This window comes from Moschus berezovskii, chromosome 1 (genome assembly GCF_049115385.1).
Source record: "Moschus berezovskii isolate FMDL1 chromosome 1, NW_MosBer_1.0, whole genome shotgun sequence".
Lineage (NCBI taxonomy): Eukaryota > Metazoa > Chordata > Mammalia > Artiodactyla > Moschidae > Moschus > Moschus berezovskii.
This window is the reverse complement of record NC_142460.1, coordinates 74,618,798-74,640,903: the sequence shown is the minus strand read 5'-3', so window position 1 is coordinate 74,640,903 and position 22,106 is coordinate 74,618,798. Positions and strand designations below refer to the sequence as shown.

General features: G+C 38.0%; 1 protein-coding gene across 1 annotated transcript in view; it reads right to left on the bottom strand.

The window, feature by feature from the left end:
* Window positions 1-11,919: 11,919 nt before the first annotated feature.
* The window catches only part of TRAT1 (T cell receptor associated transmembrane adaptor 1), a 49,536-nt gene continuing 39,349 nt past the window's right edge, over window positions 11,920-22,106 (bottom strand). The window contains exons 5-6 of the mRNA XM_055418243.2: window positions 19,896-19,981; window positions 11,920-12,866 (exon numbers count right to left, since the gene is read on the bottom strand). Coding sequence (XP_055274218.2) covers window positions 12,588-12,866; window positions 19,896-19,981 — 365 coding nt within the window. The 3' untranslated portion in view covers window positions 11,920-12,587. The remainder of the gene's footprint in view (window positions 12,867-19,895; window positions 19,982-22,106) is intronic.

Below are 22,106 nucleotides of genomic sequence, written 5' to 3'. Positions count from 1 at the left end.
AAGTGGCATATTGATTATTTTTAAGTTATTTAAGAAACAGCCAGTGCCAGAAGGACACTCTGACCCTCTTTGTCCCCTTCCTTTGTTCCCCGGAAAGTAGGAGATAAATCTCCCATGAGAAAGGTAGCCTCCCTGCAGCAGGAGGTAGAGAGACAGCCTCATCACCAGAGACAAGGAATTAGGGCTGAGAAGGCTTGTAAACAAATTCTGTTCGAGTCTTCACTAGTTAGTACTCCGACCTAAGCTCCTTTGTCTTGTCAATTCCTCACGAATTTATTGTTTGTCTAAAATGTATGAAAGCTTCCTTCTTTGCTTTGGTACCTTCTCTGAGTCTTAGGTTTTTGGGGGACCCCGTAGTTACAAATCTAAATTGGCTTTTCTTCTATTAATCGGTCTTATTTCAATGCTTACACCAGCCAAAAGAACCAGTAAGAGTAGAGGAGAAATTTCCTCCTCAGACTCTTATCTTTATCCTTTCTCTTTTTGCTTCTGTAAATTTTGGCTTTATGATATTAGGTGCATACAAATTAGAAACACTATATATTCTTAGTAAATGTTAAGTTTACCAACTGCAGTGCTTTATTATTGCTTTCTGTTGTCATGTCTGTTTTGCCTAACACTATTATAATTGTCAATTTATTTTATGTTATTTGCTTATTATATCTGTTTTTAATCTTTATTTTCAACTTTTGTATTCTTTTTTTTGGATATATTTCTTGTAGGACACTTACAGGTGGATTATTCCTCCATTCTCAAAATATTTGTAAAATATTAATCCTGATAAGTTAGTTGACTCAATCTCCTAGTTAAAACAAGAAAAATTTCAGTCATTGGCTTTAAGTTTTTTGATCATGATTGTGACAAAATTGGAAAATGCTAGTGATTATTTCCTGATGTGACTTACTAATATGACAAGTATTTTTTAGGTTGGTACAAAAGTAATTGAAGTTTTGGACATGAATTTTAAATCACAACTAGGCTCAAAAACTAATCTTTACTAATCTTTGCTAATAAAAATAGGGACCATTGCAATCAACATAATTTTGCCAACGGGAAATAAGTCTGTATATTCCTATAGTGTAAAAATGCATGCTTCAGGATTTGCTGAACCCTTGGAAAGAATTTTCTGCCTCCTGCTGGTTGTAGAAGCATTTTCCCTACAAAAAGTTGTCAAGATACTTGAAGTGATACTTGGTTGGCAAGAGGAGAAGTGAATATGGTAGATGAGGCATAATCCAATTTGTTCAACTTTTGAAGCATTGGTTGTGCAACCTGCAGTTGGGCGTTGTCATGGAAAATAATTGTGTCCTTTCTGTTGACCAATTCTGGCTTCAGGCATTACAGTTTTCAGTGCATTTCATCAATTTGCTGAGCATACTCCTCAGATGTAATGATTTCACCAGGATTCAGAAAGCTGCAGTAGATCAGACTGACAGTAGACCACCAAACAGTGACCATGACATTTTCTTGGCACTAGTTTGGCTTTGGGAAGTGAGCTGCTCACTGTTTGTTGTTGTATAAAATACACTTTGTTGCACATCAAAATCCAATTGAGATATGATTCATTATTGTTGCAGAGAATAAGAGAAGACACTTCAAAATGACAATTTTTAAAATTTGTAGTCAGCTCATGAGGCACCCACTTATTGAGCTTTCTCACCTTTCCAATTTGCTTCAAATGCTGAACAACTGTAGAGCAGTCAACATTGGGTTCTTCAGCAATGTCTAATGTAGTTGTAAGAGGATCAGCTCCCATGATCCTCTAAGTTAGTCATTGTTAACTTCCAATGGCCAGCCACTATGCTCCTCATTTTCAAAGCTCTCATTTCCTTTACAAACTTCTTGAACCACCACTGCACTGTACATTCATTTGCAGTTCTAGAGCCAATTGTTGTTGATGTTGATGTTGTTGATGATGTTGCAATTTGTCTCTGCTGCTTTGCAACCCATTTTGAATTCAAATAAGAAAATTGCTCAAATTTGCTTTTTGCCTAACATCATTTCTATAGTCTAGAATAAACAGCAAGTAATAAGTCTTTAGCAAAAAAACAAAGCGAGAAATGTGCATTAAAATGATGTATAACATAACCACATTTATTTAAGGATGTATTCCAATATCATTGCAAGGTTCAACAATGCAAAACCACAATTACTTTTGCACCAACCTAATACAATCTTAAAAAACACTGAGAAGACAGTTATAATACTGTCAGGTTGGGTAAAATAACTAATCAGAACTGCAAATTTCTTTTGGTTGTTATTACAGGGCATGGCAACAATCTCTGAAGTCTTCAAAGTCTTACAAGAATCTTATCTTTAAATGCTGCTTCCAAGGACAAATTTATATTAATAGAACAGTTATGAATATTCACAAATCCCCTTGTTGCACAGGAAACACGATTGATATTCTTGTGAATACCCTCTATTTAATACTTTATCAAATCAGACCATTTGAATTTGTTTTATGATGTAGAAATCTCTCTTTCTGTAACTTCAGGAGAGAGGGGACATCATTTCTTTTAGACTCTTGTTAATTGTGAAGACTTCTACTTTTTTAATGCGAGTCTTTGTAAACTTCATTACTTAGCATAAAAAGTAAAAAGCAGGCCTGCAACCTCATTTTTATTTGCAAAAGTGGAATAAGAGATGAATGGGATTTTTCTTTATTAACAGTGAGAGAGGGTGCATGTAGCATTAATCTTCCACATTCTGATTTTGCAAATGAGATATGTGCTATTCCTCATTGAGTGCAAAGTATGCAAGAATGGCAAAATTGACAAGATGATGTCAACAGATCCAGGAAAAGGTATTCCTTTTTTTAGGATAATTAAAGTTTCAAAACTATAGAGCAGAGGACACTGCAGCACTTCTGGCTAGAGGAAGAAGGAAACTTGCTTGCCTAAGTGCCCTGCAAGAGGCTGCAGACCTGCCTTCCTTCTTGTTAGAATCTGATCACCTCACATCTCCACTGCTTGCTCTGACCTGTATCAGAGTTGAACTCTGCAGGCCACTTGATTTACATCTTTGCTGGAACCTTGTCTTTCAGAGCCAGCTAAGCTGACTGAATTAGGTCAAACTGATACCAGCTCAGTAATTAAAAATACAGCAAGTGTTATTGTCCTAACAATTTTATAGTAAGATTTAGAGTGGATGAAGTATAATCAGTTAAGAGATAATTGTTAGTTTTTTAAAACTAACCAGTTTTTTAAAACTGGTTGTTTTAATATCTATTTAAAATGTCTGTAAATGTCTTGCTGAATTTTCAGTGATCTCCTTAAGGCACAATTCTTTTGTGTTTCCTCTGAACTTATAATAACCAATAAAGGTATGCAAGTGTAGTCTTCAAAATCATATGTAATAGTCTAAATTTAAAAGGAGAAGAAACAAGCTTGTGCATATGTGAGGGATTTCAATATGCATTTTTCTTCCTAAAAACTGGCTTTTCTATGATCTCTAAGATTATTCTGAGTAGTATAAAACAGATACTAACCATGGATGTATGTCAATGGATCTTATATTACAAACTTCCCTGCACCCTAAAGGACACAATTTTAGCATTCCTTATTTCCTCTTGGAGAAAAGTTACGTAAAAAATGAAACCAAGGTATTTTTGGATGCATGACTTAGATAAAGCCCACCTGGAAGTAAACAAAAAACTGAAAATAACAATGGCTTAAATAAAACAAATTTCTCTCATATTAAGAAAGCTGGATATAGTTGACCCAAGGTTAGAGTGATGCTTCATGTGTTAGAGGCTTAGGTGCTTTCTGTTGTTTCTCTGCCATCCTTAGCCTGTGGTTGCATTTTTGGCCTGTGGAGTCCATTCTGTGATCTAACATGGCTGTTCAAATTCATCCATCACATCTTTTTAATTGAAGTATAGTTGACCTACGACATTGTGTTAGTTTCTGGTATACAGCAAAGTGATTCAGTTTTATATATACATACATATGTAAATATATATATACATATTTAAATATGCTTTTTCATATTTTCCATTATGGTTTATTATAGGTTATTAGATAGTTCCCTGTGCTATATACAGTTGGACCTTGTTAACTCCAAATTATACCACCCACATCCCATTTCCCGTTTGGTAACCATGTTTGTTTCCTATGTCTAAGATTGGTTTTGTAAATTTATTTGTATTATATTTTAGATTCCACATATAAATGATATGGAATGTTAAGTCCTGTTTGCATGTGTGCTCAGTTGTGTCCAACTCTTTGCAACCCCCTGGATTGTAGCTCACCAGGCTCTGTCCATGGAATTTTCCAGGCAAGAATACTGGGATGGGTAGCCATTTCCTCCTCCAGGAGATCTTTCTGTCCCAGGGACTCAAACCTGTGTCTCCTGCTTTGGCAGGCAGATTCTTTTACGGCTGATCAAACTGGAAAGCCCTAAGGCTGACTTGGTCACCAGTTAAAAAATCAAAATTCTGTATCGAGAAAGAATAAATGGGATTATGAAAACTAGAGGACTACTGGCAGTTTGCCTCTGCTGGCTCAATAGTATTCTCTCTGTTCTTTTGAAGAATACAAAAACACAATAATGTTTAGTTCAGAAATTAATCTTTCTGTTGGTAGATTTTCAGGTGCTGCTATTGCTTCTGTGATAACGGCCTATCAATAACACTTACAGTCAGTTGAAATTGTCCCACCACCAGGGTTGTAGACTTCCCAAGAGTCAGGTTAGTTCAGTACAGTCGCTCAGTCATGTCCGACTCTTTGCGACCCCAAAAACCCCAGCACACCAGGCCTCCCTGTCCATCACCAACTCCTGGAGCTTACCCAAACTCATCATCTAACCAACTCATCCTATGTCATCCCCTTCTGCAGTTGCCTTCAATCTTTCCCAACATCGGGGGTCTTTTTAAATGAGTCAGCTCTTTGCATCAGGTGGCTAAAATATTGGAGTTTCAGCTTCAACATCAGTCCTTCTAATGAACACCCAGGATTGATCTCCTTTAGGATAGACTAGCTGGATCTCCTTGCAGTCCAAAGGACTCTCAAGAGTCTTCTCCAACACCACAGTTCAAAAGCATCAATTCTTCTGCGCTCAGCTTTCTTTATAGTCCAACTCTCACATCCATACATGACTATTGGAAAAACCATAACCTTGACTAGATGAACCTTTGTTGACAAAGTAATGTCTCTGGTTTTTGATATGCTGTCTAGGTTAGTCATAACTTTCCTTCCAAGGAGTAAGCGTCTTTTGATTTCATGGCTGCAGTCACCATCTGCAGTGATTTTGGAGCCCAGAAAAATAAAGTCAGCCACTGTTTCCACTGTTTCCCTATCTATTTACCATGAAGTGATGGGACTGGATGCCATGATCTCAGTTTCCTGAATGTTGAGCTTTAAGCCAACTTTTTCAGTCTCCTCTTTCACTTTCAAGAGGCTCTTTAGTTCTTCTTCATTTTCTGCCATAAGGGTGGTGTCATCTGCATATCTGAGGTTACTGATATTTCTCCCAGCAATGTTGATTCCAGCTTGTGCTTCCTCCAGCCCAGCATTTCTCATGATGTACTCTGCATATAAGTTAAATAAGCAGGGTGACAATATACAGCCTCAACATACTCCTTTTCCTATTTGGAACCAGTCTGTTGTTCCATGTCCAGTTCTAACTATTGCTTTCTGACCTGCAAGAGTCAGTGGTGTTTGTCTTCTAAACTTGCTAGCTATACTTATTATTGTAATTATATAAGACAACTATTATGTGTCCAAATGATATATGAGTATGGCTAGAACTTTCTGAATGATAAATCAGTTCAGTTCAGTTGCTCAGTCATGTCTGACTCTTTGCGACCCCATGAATCACAGCACGCCAGGCCTCCCTGTCCATCACCAACTCCCGGAGTTCACTCAAACTCATGTCCATCGAGTCGGTGATGCCATCCAGCCATCTCATTCTCTATTGTCCCCGTCTCCTCCTGCCCCCAATCTCTCCTAGCATCAGACTCTTTTCCAGTGAGTCAGCTCTTCGCATGAGGTGGCCAAAGTATTGGAGTTTCAGTTTTAGCATCAGTCCTTCAAATGAACACCCAGGATTGATCGCCTTTAGAATGGACTGGTTGGATCTCCTTGCAGTCCAAGGGACTCTCAAGAGTCTTCTCCAGCACCACAGTTCAAAAGCATCAATTCTTCGGCAATCAGCTTTCTTCATAGTCCAACTCTCACATCCATACATGACCACAGGAGAAACCATAGACTTGACTAGACGGACCTTGCTTGGCCAAGTAATGTCTCTGCTTTTTAATATGCTGTCTAGGTTGGGCATAACTTTCCTTCCAAGGAGTAAGCGTCTTTTAATCTCCTGACTGCAATCAGCATCTGCAGTGAATGATAAATAAGCTAACTGTTTTGCAAAGAAAAAAATGTGATTTGCTTAAAAATTGCTGCCAATTTAGATGTGGATAAAGTTCTCATAAAAATCTTGGAAGAAAAAGTCTATAGGAATTCTGTACTTAGATTTCATCACAGATGTTTCTTATTTCACTTTAAAAAAACTAAAACTGAGGATATAGACATTATTTTATGGATAGTGAGATTTATATAAGAAAGATGGCATGAAACTCCTATCATAGATTTTCTTAAGAAATGGCCTTGGGCTTACATCAAAGATTTAATAAAAGATGTTTATGTATTTTAAGTTAAAATGCTAATGGCACATTTATTACTCAACACTTAGACTAGTTTTTTAAATTAATCTACTGTCTCAATCAATTTAGATGAAAACCAAACCAAATGTCTAACTCTCAAGCTTGGTGATGGATACCGACTTGTTAAGAGAGTTAATTGTATCAGAAGTGGCCAAAGATAGTACTGACTAAAACACTTATTCCATTCTTTCCATTTTGGTTTAAATAAAAATTTCTAAATGAGTTAGCTTTCCACATCCATGTTCATTATTAGACAAAACTGGGCACAAAACTAGGTGCTACCTGTAACACTGAAAAAGTTTTTGCAAGTTTGTTTTGGGTTTTGTCTTTTATAGGTGTGAACATGACTTTAGCATCCAAAGTCACTGAAGTGATGACCTCTTTTTCCCCTAAAATTGGGATAGAAGACTGGTAAAGGCAAGGCATTTAAAAGCAAGTGGCATTAATAAAATACTTGCCTGTGAAAACACTTTATTATGAACCTGTTTTGGCAGATGTCTTGGTGTTTATTGAAAGCCGCAAATCTCATTTACGTGGATTTATATTTAGATTCATCCTAAATTAGAGACGTTCTTAGTTTGTGAAAACTACAATAAATTTTTATTAATTTTCAACATTTCTAATATTTTTTCTTCAATTTGTCTTAACCTTTTTTATTTTTAAATATGAGAAACAGTATATTTAAAGTAGAGATGATTATGATTAAATAGGTAGGATGTAGGGACAATTAGGCCTTGGAGAAGGAAATGGCAACCTACTCCAGTACTTTTGCCTGGAAAATCCCATGGAAAGAGGAGCCTGGTGGGCTACAGTCCATGGGGTCATAAGAATCGGATATGACTTGATGACTAAACCACCACGGAGCTGTTAGAAAGGACCCTGGATCCCTTGTTCATTTGGTCTTGGCTGTTTTCCCAGGTAACTGCTGACAAAATGGCTACAATCATCTGTGGTGTCACCTAAGGCAGACCCATGACCAGAGGAAGGAGGAGGGTGGTACCTGAGAACTCATTACTCTGGAGTCAGGCTGCCTGGAATTAAATCCTGACTCCAACACTCACTAGCTGTTTGACCCTTGACAAATTTCTTAACCACTCTATACTGCAGAGACTTCATCTGTAAAATGAGAGATAATAGTACCTAACCCAAGAAAGTTGAATGGGTTATTTTATTTAAAGCACTTAGAATTAACAGTGCCTGGCCATGACAAGTAGAGAAGGCAACCCATTCTAGTATTCTTGCCTGGAATATCCCATGGACAGAGGTGCCTGGTAGGCTGCAGTCCACGGCGTTGCTAAGAGTTGGACACGACTGAGCAGCTTCACTTCACCAGGGCCAATCCAAAACTTGGGCCTAAGGTGCTTTTAACCAACTGAAGGGACCAATTTCTCAACATATCCAGCTCTGCACTTGGACTGCTATTTAAATTCTGAATCTATATTTGTGAAATATTGGGCAAGTTAATCTTTATCAGCCTTGGTTTTCTCATAGGTAAGACTATAATAGCATCCATCTTTTAGGCTGTTTTGTGATTAAATTAGGTATGCAGGTAAGTACTTAGCCCAGTGTCTTGCACTTAGTAAGTTCTTAATAATTAAGAGTTGTTAGGATTTTCTGATTGATCAGTCTTGAATTCCATTCTCTAGCAACAATCTTCTTGTGTTTACTCTTAGTTTCTGCCCCCTTGCAATTGTGCCTTGTTTACCAAGCACCAAATTCTCTCTAATAGCATCCTGTTGGCTCTGCCCCCACTGATAGTGCATCTTCTACACAAATCTATATATTAGACAGCTATCTTGATTCAGGTTCCCACTTTAGATACAGTCAGCCATGACTTAGTAGAAGCTGTGAGTAGGCAGGCTGGCTTCTTCGAAGAGGTTAAAGGCACACAAGCATCATTACTAGTGCATCTGTTGAATTTATCTTATTATCTTCTGTAAATTTTAATGTTCTTGTTTTTCAGTCTTAACATAAATTATCAATTCTTTTTATCAAATGAAGGCAAAACCTCAGAGATTTAAGTATATGTCAAAACTAATCATACTGCCTTTAATCTGCTAGAAATAAATCCTTTAATACCAAAGGAAAATTAGTTACTTCTCCTACTCTTGAGATTTGAGTGGAACTTTTTGGAACCTTAAGACATTTTCAGTGAAAATCTTAAGACTGTGGAATTAATCTGTTTTTTGAGTCAAAGTGTTCTCTACTTTCTTTACATTTTTTCAGCTGAAATGTGAACGTTTATAATGATACGTAATACTAAAATAACAGATTTATAACTAATAATCCAGCCATGAAAATAAAATGGAATCATAAAATACTGATATAATCTAGAAGATGTCATGAAAAGAAGAAAACAAGAACAGATGGGACAAATAAAATATATCAAAAGTGTTGCTTTGAACCCAATAATATCAATAGCTGCACTAAATGAAAATAAACACCCCAATTAAATGATAGATTTTCAGACTGGATTTTTTAAAAAAGCAAAACTATATGTGGCCCACAAAAAGTGCACTTCAAGTATAAAAGATGTAACTAGGTTGAAAAGATATAAAAAGATATATCATGCTAACGTTAATCAAAAGAGCTAAAATAACAGTATTAATATTAGACACATAGATTGCAGAGAAAACACTACTACCAAGGATGAAGATGGTTATATCTTAATGATAAAGATTAAATTCATCTCAAAATAATGCTCTGAACAGGTATGCCCTAATAATCAGTTCAGTTCAGTCGCTCAGTCGTGTCTGCCTCTTTGCGACCCCATGAATCACAACACGCCAGGCCTCCCTGTCCATCACCAACTCCCGGAGTTCATTCAAACTCATGTCCATCGGGTCGGTGATGCCATCCAGCCATCTCATTCTCTGATAATAACAGAGCTTTAAAAAACATGAAGCGATAACTGACAGATTGGTACAGAGAAATAGACAAATGTACAAATACAGTCAGATTTCAGCAGTCTCAATAATTGATAGAACATATAGGCAAAATCAGTGAGGATATGCATGTGTGCATGCTCATTCACTTCAGTTGTGTCCAACTGTTTGCCACCCCACAGTCTGTAGCCCACCAGGCTCCTCTGCCCACAAGATTCTCCCAGCAAGTATACTAGAGTGGGATGCCATGGCCTCCTCCAGGGGATCTTCCTGACCCAGGGACTGAACCCACGTCTCCTGTGTCTTCTGCATTGGCAGGGGGATTCTTTACCACTAGTGCCACCTGGAAGACTTGAAAAACTCTATCAACCAAATTGACCGAGTTGATACTTACAGAACACTCTGTCAACAATAGAATATACATTTTTCAAGTGCACACTCTTATCTACTAAGATAGACTATATTCTGACAGTAAAGCCACAATAAATATAAAAATATTCAAGTCATATGTTCTATGACCACAATAGAATTTTAAGTTAGAAGTCAACAACAGAAATATCTGGAAAATCCTCAAATATTTGGAAACTATAAAATACATTTATAAGTAACCCATTGGTTAAAGAAGAAATCAAAAGGAAAATTGAAAGTATTTGATATGAATGAGTATGAAAACATCAAAATTTGTGGGATATAGAAAAACAATATTTTAGAAAGGGGAAATTTATGAGACTGCCTACTTTAGATAAGAAAAGTTTTATATTAATGACCTCAGTTTCCACCTTAAAATTTTTTTTAAAAAAAGAAAAATGAAACATAAAATAGGCAGAAGAAGGGATATAACATAGATCAGAGGGTAAGTCAATGAAACAGAAAATGTAAAAACAATAGAAAATTGAACAATAACTTTTTCAGGGAATCAAAACTAACAAACCTCTAGATGAGTAAAAATAAGCAAATTATCAGTATAAAAGAAAAGTCACTACAAATTCTACAGATAGTAAAAGAATAATAGAGAGTATTTGAACAACTTGATGCCGATAAATTTAACAAATTCCTCAAAAGACACATTCACCAAGATTACACAATAAGAAATAGGTAACTTAAAGAGCCTTATATTTATTAAAGAATTTAAATTTGTAGCTAAAAATCTTCCTAATGGGCATCAGATATATCTGGTACACAAAACTCTAAAATATTTTAGAATTCAAATGATATAAACCAGAGGCAAAAAATTCAAATATTTCTAGCTGCCAGGTAAATAATACAAGTGAATGCTATGGAATAGTTACAGGAAAAAATAGGTGCCATAAACACAATCTAACTTTATTTTTATTGAACCATGGTAAGATATAAACATGTAACAACATAAACATGATAGTAAAAATTTTATTTTAAATTAAACATTAAACACAAAGTCAATATGTATTATTAACTTCATTTTGGTTCTTTGGAATCAGAAACCTGACTTCTGACCTTAGATATTAATATTTTTTGCCTTTTCTATGGCATTGTGGACAACTTGAAATATTTTCTAATCAGCATTTATTTTTCTACAGATTCATAATGGAAAATAATTATTGATAGAAGTAGGCACTTCCAAATAGGGATAGAAGTTTTACACAAAATGTGCTCTTTCTTCCTCTCTTTATGTGGGTGGTTCCTTCTCATTGCTCAGTTCTCAGAATTAAGAGTTCCTTCAGAGATGCCCTCTCACTGTTATTATCTCTCATTCTTTCTTCTTAGTAGCATTTTTTTTTTTTTTACTAGTAGCTACACTTTAACCACAATATCAACAGCCACGGGAGCTCCACAGATAATTGAAGAGTCACTAAAATCTTCTAAGCTCTAGTCAGAGGGCAGGAGCAATAGCTGTCAAGTATAATGTTTTTGTTCAGTGATTTCAACCCAATTGTCTACTCCAAATGGCGCGAGGTAGAAAGCATTTTAGAAAAAAAATTTTTGGAGAGCAATTTAAGAGCACTTATTAGCGTTTAAACAGGGCACACACTTTGACCTAACTCCTAGCCTTTCAGAAATATAATCCATAGAGACTTACACAATGCACACCTTTTAAAGCAGCAATCCTTTTCCTAGACATTTAGCCACAAGAAGTCAGACAAGTACCAAACATGTGCAAAGATGGATTCTCATTAAAATGTTATTTGTAAAAGCAAAAAACCAGAGATTGGAAACAAGCTAAATGAACTTCAAAATTATTTAAGTTTTGGTACAATCATCAATGAAATACTATGCAGTCATTAAATTAAAATTATTAACTATAGTTAGTTATAGTTAAAAATAATACTGGAAAGAAATTTATGATATATTAAGTGAAAAAAGTTTAAATAATATGTGTATAATCATCATTCCCCCTTTTCTTTAAAAAAAAAAACTGGTGGGCCTATATATGGGAATATGTATGGTCATGCCGAGAAAAATATCTAAAAGAATATATAGAAAGTTGATCATGGCAATTATGTCTGGCAAGTGGAATATCTAAATTATTTTTTATACTATTTATTGTTATAAGGAGTATGCATTAATTTCATAATTTCTAGAACTAAAATTTCCATTTGTGGAAAATATTAAGAAGCTTATCTCTCTACTCTTAGAAATAAGTTTAAATGCCTCCTATGCCTTTCAATCAGAAATTTTCTCCAATTATGGGGTATTTCACATTCAGAAAAGAGAACTTTAAAAAAAAATATTGACTTCTTTCAACATGATCAAGAACATATGCTTAAAACCTTTTTTCAGGGGAGGTTTACATCACTGAGTATTGTTTTGAAGTTATGGCTTCTATCAGGTTCAACTGGCAAACTTGATTTTATTTACATTTTACTACACAGGTGTTTTTTAAGTGAATTCAAATAACTAAATAGCTAATTTGTATGGTATTCCATTTGGCATGCATAACATAACCTCTGGATAAAAGGTAAGCGACCATCCCACCAACAGACGATCAGATCATCACCGTGGCAAGTCATGCTGTGTCAAATGGGTCTTCATTTCTTTGACAAACAGGTCCAGTAAGAGCCAGTTCACTGAGCTAGATCATAGTCTAGCGAGTGTGAACTTTCTTTCTGTGCACGGATCAATCCAAACAGCCTGATGGGATCATCATGAATGTTTTCCTCTATTGTCTCGCTTTCTGGTGGGAAACTGTCCACCAAAGTGGTCTTAGAAAGGCTGATATCCATTGCATGCATCTGCCCGTCTTCATCCTTGTCTGACAAATGAGTTTTCGGTTTCTTGGGCTTTCTTCGCTTCCCTTCATTGTTGTGATCTAATGAGGCATAGCATATCCTTACTTCAGTTTCCTAAAAAAGAAAGGTATGGTAAGTTTTCACTGTTAGCCATTCTTTGACTTTGACCTCTGGGAAACTCAAAAGCCTAACAAAAACAAACGTTTGTTTTCTGGTCTTCACGGCCTTATTTGCCAAATTTGTCAATTAGAGTGATAACTACAAATAATAAATTCAAGATTTGGAGTGGAAAATGCTTAAAAGAAAACAGTTTTCTTTCTTATACTCAGAATACACACTTTTTAGATGGATTTTTTAACCAGTTTTTCCCCCTGCATTCACCTCAGGGAGTGCCTGCCCTGTATTTCACCTACCAAGTAACAATACTCTGACTTGTTAAACTGGGAACAAAGCATGACAGAAAGGAATATAACCAATCAAATATGCTTTACATATGTTTAATAATTGGTTGTTTGATACCCACAAAAGTCTGTACTTTCTCTACATTTGAGACTCAGAAGTATAAGGTTAACAGGGTTTATTTGTATGACTGGGGCTTCCCTGATGGCTCAGTCAGTAAAGAAGATACTTGTAATGCAGGAGACCCAGCTTTGATTCCTGAGTTGGGAAGATACCCTGGAGAAGGGAATGACAACCCACTCCAGTATTCTTGCCTGGGAAATCCCATGGACAGAGGAACCTGGCTGGCTACAGTCCATGGGCTTGCAATGATTGGACATGGCTTGGCAACTAAACAACCACGAACAACCATTTATATGACCAGCATTTGGCAAGAGTTGCATTTCCCATTTTCCCCTATTACTTCCTTCCTGCCTACCTGTCCCCAGATCCTCTTTGAGCTCATTTAGGTTGGTCTTGGATTCATTTGCATCCAAAAAAGCCTGGTGGTCCTCTCTGGCCTAAAGCTGGGTCAGTACTAGATTAAGAAGGGCAGGAGACTAGAGAAACTTGCAGAAAGCAATAAGCCTGAAGGCAAGATCTTGAATTTGGTGTTTGAAAGTTTTAGGATTGAATTCCAGCTGTGACATTCTGATCATGGGACCTTGGGCAGTTTGTTTTTTTTTATCAATATTTTAAACCTCTTGGTATCAAATGAGAGTACCTATCTTACAATATAGGGTGGGAAGGTCCCCTGGAGGAGGGTGAGCAACCCATTCCAGTATTCTTGCCAGGAGAATTCCATGGATAGAGGAGCCTGGCGGGCTACAGTCCATAGGATTGCTTTGAGTTGGACATGACTGCAATGACTTAACGTGCATCTTACAATGTTATTAGCAAATGGAGGTAATTTACAGTTGACCCTTGAACAATGTGGGAGTGAGGGATGCCAACCCCTTGAGCAGGTAAACATATATATAATTTTTATGTAATATTGCATATAATGTTATCGTCTGCCCTCCATATCCACAGTTTTGCACCCACAAATTCAACTAACCCCTTGCTGTATATCTCTGTAGTATGCATCTAGCAAAAAAACCCAATGTTTAAGTAGACTGCCCAGTTCAAACCTGGTTTTCGAACCAAGATAAGGTCCAAGGTATGGTGGTATTATAATTATCAGAGCTGTAGGCTAAAAATTTAGAACAGCCATTGAATAAACAAAAAAAAAAGGGTTTACCATTCAGAGTAAGCCAAAGTTATATCAATTTGTGGGGTTTTTGGTAAAGAAGCAACATTTGGATTAACAACCCCTCGATGCATAGATTAGCTTCTCCCTGTTGGCACTTGTTTTCATGCTAAAAGTGAAAAAGTCTTATCTCCTCTACCAGGCAGGGGGATGGTTCTATTTATAACCTCTCTGGTATCTTTGGTCTGACTTTATTTCTAAAATAATTTCTGGATAATTGTAGATAGGTAACTGGTATCATTGCCATCGCATCTCTATGTTCTGCCAGTTAGCCCATATACTATTTTCAAATTATCTTCCTAAGGCATAACTTTTATATTTTACCATCCTGGCCCCGAAACTTTAGCCTAGAGTCTGAATTTTATAGCATAACATTCATGGTTTCCTTTGCTCATAATTCATACCTGCTATTTGATTCCCAGTACTCCCCTCCATAAACTCTGTATTTCAAGCAAACTGGACATTTCACTGCTCTCTTAACATGCCTCATGTTTTAAGACCTGCTTTACCTTTGCCTAGATAGAGAATATGTCAGTGAAGTTAGCAAAATTACCAAAAGGCATTTAGTAATATAAAGGGGTGGGTAACTTTTTTTGACAGTCAGGGGAGCCTGGTGGGCTGCCATCTATGGGGTCGCACAGAGTCGGACACGACTGAAGCGACTTAGCAGCAGCAGCAGCACTTTGTTCTATTCTCTTTCTTTAATAAATTCTCCACTTTGTTTTAGGAGATTTCTTTCCTCAATCTGGTCCTGGAGAGCCTATCAATTACAATGCTGTATCCCATCTCAGCACAGGAATAAGCATTCGACCCAGGCTGGATCCAATTACACTACCCATCCTCCTGCCAACAGAATCTGGGCCAAGAGTAGGCATATGACTTCAGCAGCGCCAATTACATGGCCTTTTTGGGACTGAGGTACAGGTGCAGAAATAGAAAAGATATCTTTCCCTGGATTTGGGAGAAAGAAAATATGGGTCTCCTGTGGCTTTCCCAGCCTCAATGGAAGAGCCTGTTGGTAATAGAAGAGAATAAAGTCAGTAACAAAGAAGTAAGGAGAAGAAATAGAGGAGCCCTCATATTCAATCATTTCAAAAACAAGACACCCTCATATCTCAGTTATATAAGCCAGTGATTTCCCTTTTATGATATAGCTTGAATTGAGTTTTTGACCTTATTACTGAAAACATTCCAAATGTGTGTCTGGTCAACAACTGGTCAACATTTATCAAGTCCTATAGAGTTCAACGAATGTGAGTCTTGAGAAAAGACCACAGATTGTATGTGTAATGGTCATTTGTGATTTACCAAGTATTGTTTCAGCTGAATTAGTTTAGTTTAGTCGCTCAGTTGTGCCCGACTCTTTGCGACCCCATGAATCACAGCACGCCAGGCCTCCCTGTCCATCACCAACTCCTGGAGTTCACTCAAACTCATGTCCATCGAGTCGGTGATGTCATCCAGCCATCTCATTCTCTGTCATCCCCTTCTCCTCCTGCCCCCAAACCCTCCCAGCATCAGAGTCTTTTCCAGTGAGTCAACTCGTCGCATGAGGTGGCCAAAGTATTGAAGTTTCAGCTTTAGCATCAGTCCTTCCAATGAACACCCAGGATTGATCTCCTTTAGAATGGACTGGTTGGATCTCCTTGCAGTCCAAGGGACTCTCAAGAGCCTTCTCCAACACCACAGTTCAAAAGCATCAATTCTTCAGCGATCAGCTTTCTTCACAGTCCAACTCTCACATCCATACATGACCACTGGAAAAACCATAGCCTTGACTAGACGGACCTTTGTTGGCAAAGTAATGTCTCTGCTTTTTAATATGTTGTCTAGGTTGGTCATAACCTTCCTTCCAAGGGGTAAGCATCTTTTAATTTCATGGCTGCAGTTATTTTGGAGCCCAAATCAGCATCCACAGTGATTTTGGAGCCCAAAAAATTAAAGTCTGACACTGTTTCCAATGTTTCCCCATCTATTTCCCATGAAGTGATGGGACCAAGATTGCCGGGAGAAATATCAATAACCTCAGATATGCAGATGACACCACCCTTATGGCAGAAAGTGAAGAGGAACTCAAAAGCCTCTTGATGAAAGTGAAAGAGGAGAGTGAAAAGGTTGGCTTGAAGCTCAACATTCAGAAAACAAAGCTCATGGCATCTGGTCCCATCGCTTCATGGGAAATGGATGGGGAAACAGTGGAGATGGGTGAAAATACACGTGCATTGCATGCTCATGCATGTTCAGTTGTGTCTGACTTTTTGCGACACCATAGACTGTAGTCCACCAGGCTTCCTTGCACATGGAATTTTCCAGGCATAATACTGGAGTGAATCGCCATTTCGTCCTCCAGGGGATCTTCCTGACCCAGGGATCAAACCTGTGTCTCCTGTCTCCTGCATTGGCAGGTGAATTCTTTACCACTGAGTCACCTGGGAGGCCCAGAAAATATATAGAAAGGGATAAAAAATATGTGTATCTGTGAATATAAATGGAAACTGGAGAAAAGTAAAAACCAGTTTAGGAATTAGAGACAAAAATGGGTTGAAGTAAAAGTTTTGTTGTTTTGTGTTTTTAAATATTGCAGAAATTTGGGTGAATTTGTAAGTCAATAGTACTTCATTCATTTAAAGAAATGGAGACAAATAATTGAAGGTGCAAGATCTTGAAAGAAGTAGAAGAAATAGTCAAGAACCCAAGTAGGACTATTGGCTTTGGAAAGGGGAGAGGATGCTTCTGACATGGAGAGAAATGAGGGATGGGTGAGGTTTTGATGTGAGGATAAGAGAAAAATAAGTTCACACTCATCCCCTAAAATTTTTAGGGAACTCTCATGAACCCATTTTGTCACTAGGTTTCCCAGTCAACTCTTCCCGGTTAATAGCAGACTTAGAGACTGAAATGGCAACTTTTGAACTGTATACATCATTTTCAAAGGACAAGGAGCTTTTTCCTGTTTCCAATATTTGATCCATCAAGCTTTTTTTGTATTGCATTATGGATTCTTCACACTTTTGTAATTGACCAAAGTAACTGAGTACCATAGTAGTTCACTGGGCAGTGTTTTGATGATAACTGTCATTGTGACCCTATGGACTATACAGTTCATAGAATTCTCCAGGCCAGAATACTGGAGCAGGTAGCCGTTCCCTTCTCCAGGTGATCTTCCCAACCCAGGGATCGAACCCAGGTCTCCCACATTGAAGGTGAATTCTTTACTAGCTGAGTCAGCAGGGAAGCCCAAGAATACTGGAGTGGGTAGCCTATCCCTTCTCCAGTGGAAATCTCCACCCAGGAAACGAACCACAGTCTCCTGCATTGCAGATGGATTCTTTACCAACTGAGTTACTAGGGAAGCCCTCTAATAAAATGGAATTGAGCAAATATAAGGAGATTACTTCTGGTGGGATAAATTGGGAAATTGGGATTGATCTATGCACACTACTTACTATATGTAAAATAGATAGCTAATAAGAACCTGCTGTATAGCACAGGGAACTCAACCCAGTACTCTGTAATGACCCATATGGGAATAGAATCTACAAAAGAGTGAATATACATATATAGCTGATTCACTTCGATGTACACCTGAAACAAACACAGCATTGTAAATCAACTATACTCCAATGAAAATTAATTTAAAAGTAGAGATTGCTTCTAATTTGTGCAATTTGTGAGAAAGATAAAGACTAATTCCCTTAGAAATGTCTTTAAATATATAATTTATAAAATAACAGACTTTTAAAGACATTTTAAGGCTCTCCGCAATTTCCTCTTGAGTATAAACCAGATGCGGCATAAATAAGGCTGACCTATTTAATTTACATGTATTAAACAGCAACTTCTATTCAAACAGCAACAGACCTCTCGGTTCTATTATAACTAAGGTACTGTGGATCTCTGCATTTCTGGTGGTATAGTTATATTTTAACCTTTCTCAAAAGATTTTCTTTTTATTATCATGAATTTTGCAAATATTATAACAAGCAGTTTTTTCATGCCTTTTATCTAAAATACATTTAACAATTAATTGAATGTCACATGGCAGATTTGCCCATGAGAGAGTTACTTTACATTCTGCTTAAACCTCACTACATCTTGTTTTCTCAAAAAAAAAAAAAAATTAAAATTTTATTTTTAGAAGGCTCCTATAAAGAAAAAGGAAATTCTATCTTAATGGGAAGTTTCCAAGTTTTGACCCATCTTTGAGAGGAAAATGTTTTCTGTCAAGTGGGATTAAGGTTGGATTCTGTTTCCCTACTTAGTTTCTGAGACTCTAGGGCAAGTTTTATATCATCTCTGTCAAATGGGAATAATCATGCTCTCTCCCTCATAGGAATCTAAAATGCTCAGGCCTATAAAGCACATAAGACAAGTCTGACGTATAACGACTACCTAGGAAATGCTGGCCCTATGCCTGTTTCTAGGAAATAGCATGAGAGCACGTAACAAAAGGGATGGGACAGGGAAGAAGAAAGAACCATTGTAACTGAAGTTTATAACACTTCAACTACGCATCCACTAAGATTGTGAACAGCAGTGCTGTGTCTGAGGAGGCTGAACTGATGTGGGTAGGAAAAGTATAAACTACCCATTTCTTCTTGGGCTTTTCTATTTCTGCGTATGCTTTAGTCCTGCCTATCCCCCACAAGCCGCGTGTAAATCTCGCCATAAGACAATAGCCATAGAGGTTGTATTAAATTTACACTCATTTTCCTTATAAAACAGAAGTACGTTCTTTTACAGTTAATTTCTTTTCACTAAGGTCTTTCTCTCCCCATCCACCATCCATTCCTGACATCTCAGTCTTCTGAGCATTCTGTGTCACTTTTTATAATTATTTCTATGATACATGTAACTTTCTTTTTGCTCTGAAAGAAAAAAAGCTTAATTATTTAGAAAGAGAATCCACTTTCCCCCTGAAATCTACTGCCTTTGTAGTTGTACACAATTTTGACTCTTTAAGTGTAGCTCTGAAAACTATTTATTTGCCTTCTTAGTTTTTCATTAGAGCTTGCTGGTGCTGCTGCTGCTAAGTCACTTCAGTCGTGTCCGACTCTGTGTGACCCCATAGACAGAAGCCCACCAGGCTCCCCCCTCCCTGGGATTCTCCAGGCAAGAACACTGGAGTGGGTTGCCATTTCCTTCTCCACTGTGTGAAAGTGAAAAGTGAAAGTGAAGTCACTCAGTCATGTCCAACCCTTAGTGACCCCACGGACTGCAGCCTACCAGGCTCCTCCATCCATGGGATTTTCTAGGCAAGAGTACTGGAGTGGCTTGCCATTGCCTTCTCGTCATTAGAGCTTAGGCTCTAGAATTTGACAGCAGTTCAGAATGCAAAATTTCTAACAGGCTGCTTCTGATGTTTATCAGAATATGCTGCCTTTATACTCGTGAAACAGGCAGCTGTGCCATGACCTAGGCTGAATCTGGCCCTTGATACAGAAAACAAAACTCACCTGTGAAGGTGGGGCGTCTTGCAGTTTGTTCACAGATCTGTCTGGTCGTGCTTTCATCTGTTCGTAGCAGTTTTCATCCACTGGTTCTGGGAAGTTGAAAAGAGATTTACAATGGAAAGATTTAAAAATGCTGGCTCAAATCATAATACATGACCCAAACAACACTTAGCTATAAATTTGGAACCCTCGGGAGTCATTTGATTAGTCTATTTTTGGGGTGATGCAAAGGTAAGGAGGTACAAACTGCTGTCTGCAGATCAGACTGTGGAGAATCCTGTTGCCCCACAGTATTAACAATTAGACAAAAGACGGTCACTTGGATAAAGATGAGATCATATTACACTTTTTATACCATCGCAGGACATGACAGTCTCTGCTCAAACTACCATTTATATGTTAGGGAGATCCCATGAGTTAAAAGCTTGCTTGTGCCCTTCTATTTAAGTATGATTACAAATGGTGCAGGTGGCATAAAGCACAGAGCACATATATTGATGATCAAAATTTGGTAATATTTTCCATAAGAAAGATATTTTACTCAGAGTCCTTTTTAACCCTATACTGTCTTTGAAAAATATATATTTTAGATTATGTTTGTTGTTCCACATATCAGTGACAAGACAGTTCATCCAGGCTGTTTTGAGGGGTATACAGTGGGGTATATAATGCTAAGTTGTTGGGGAGGTTTGGCCATGTCCACCAGCCAGCAGGCATGAACCTATTTCCTTCTGTGAGGGATGCTTGCTGAGTCATCCGTACCTTTCTTTCCCCAGATACTCTATTTAAAAGGGAGAGGAAGGAGAGCTAATGACTTATAGGATGGAGAGTAATGTTGCAGAAATGTTGATTGCACCAATTTGACCCCATAGATGAAAAGGTGTGTTTATAATACAAGGTACTTTGTAATCCTCCAACCCTTTCTGAAAAGCAAGGTAGAGAACTGGCCTATAATGTTTCTCAAAGCATAAACCATGGGTAACGTGCATTAGAATCACCTGGGAGGCTTGTTAAATAGGAGGTTCTTAAGCCCTACTGTGGAATTACTAAATCAGAACCTGTAAGAGAGGCAACTGTGCTCACTACTCGTGAAGACTGCAGATATGGTGGGCTTTGAGCTGCTGCTGCTAAGTCGCTTCAGTAGTGTCCAACTCTGTGCGACCCCATAGACGGCAGCCCACCAGGCTCCCCCGTTTCTGGGATTCTCCAGGCAAGAACACTGGAGTGGGTTGCCATTTCCTTCTCCAGTGCATGAAAGTGAAAAGTGAAGTTGTGTCTGACTCTTCGCGACCCCATGGACTGCAGCCTACCAGGCTCCTCCGTCCATGGGATTTTTCAGGCAAGAGTACTGGAGTGGGCTGCCATTGCCTTCTCCGGGGCTTTGAGCTACCAGGATACAAAAGAAATTAAGTCCTCAAATAGTATAAGTGGGCACCACAATTCTGCAAAGGGAAATAGGAAGGAAAATTCTTTAATAGTCTATTCCTGAAAAATAGTTTTGATTCCTCAGAGAGCAGAGGATTAAAGGATATTTCACAATGGTGGTGGGGGAGGAGGGGAGACAAAGATTATTTAAATTCTTGACTCCTATAAAATTCTTACGTGTTTAACTTTAGGAGATTTCATACTGTCTTGATATATAGAGATTCAGATAAATTTCATTCATTACTGGGAATCTGTGTTTGAGAGGCCAATCAACAGGAGTTAACACCACCTACCTCACCCTCCACCAATCATGAATTAAGTGCTTAGAGGGCAAGGATAGGGATAATTGGTAACCCTTGTCTGACAGCTTTTCTCATCAGAGGGCTGGGATCAGATCACAGCTGTTTGTTTTGAGACATGTAGGGGATTTTTAGGAGAAGGCAATGGCAAGCCACTCCAGTACGATTGCCTAGAAAACCCCATGGATGGAGGAGCCTGGTAGGCTGCAGTCCGTGGGGTCGCTAAGGGTCGGACACGACTGAGCGACTTCACTTTCACTTTTCACTTTCACACATTGGAGAAGGAAATGGCAACCCACTCCAGTGTTCTTGCCTGGAGAATCCCAGGGAAGGGGGAGCCTGGTGTGCTTCCATCTATGGGGTCACACAGAGTCGGACACGACTGAAGTGGCTTAGCAGCAGCAGCAGCAGCAGGAGATTTTTAGTTGTGGGGGAGTGGAACATTTCGAGGAATAAAGGATGCTGGGAATTGAAGAGTACTTGTTACAAA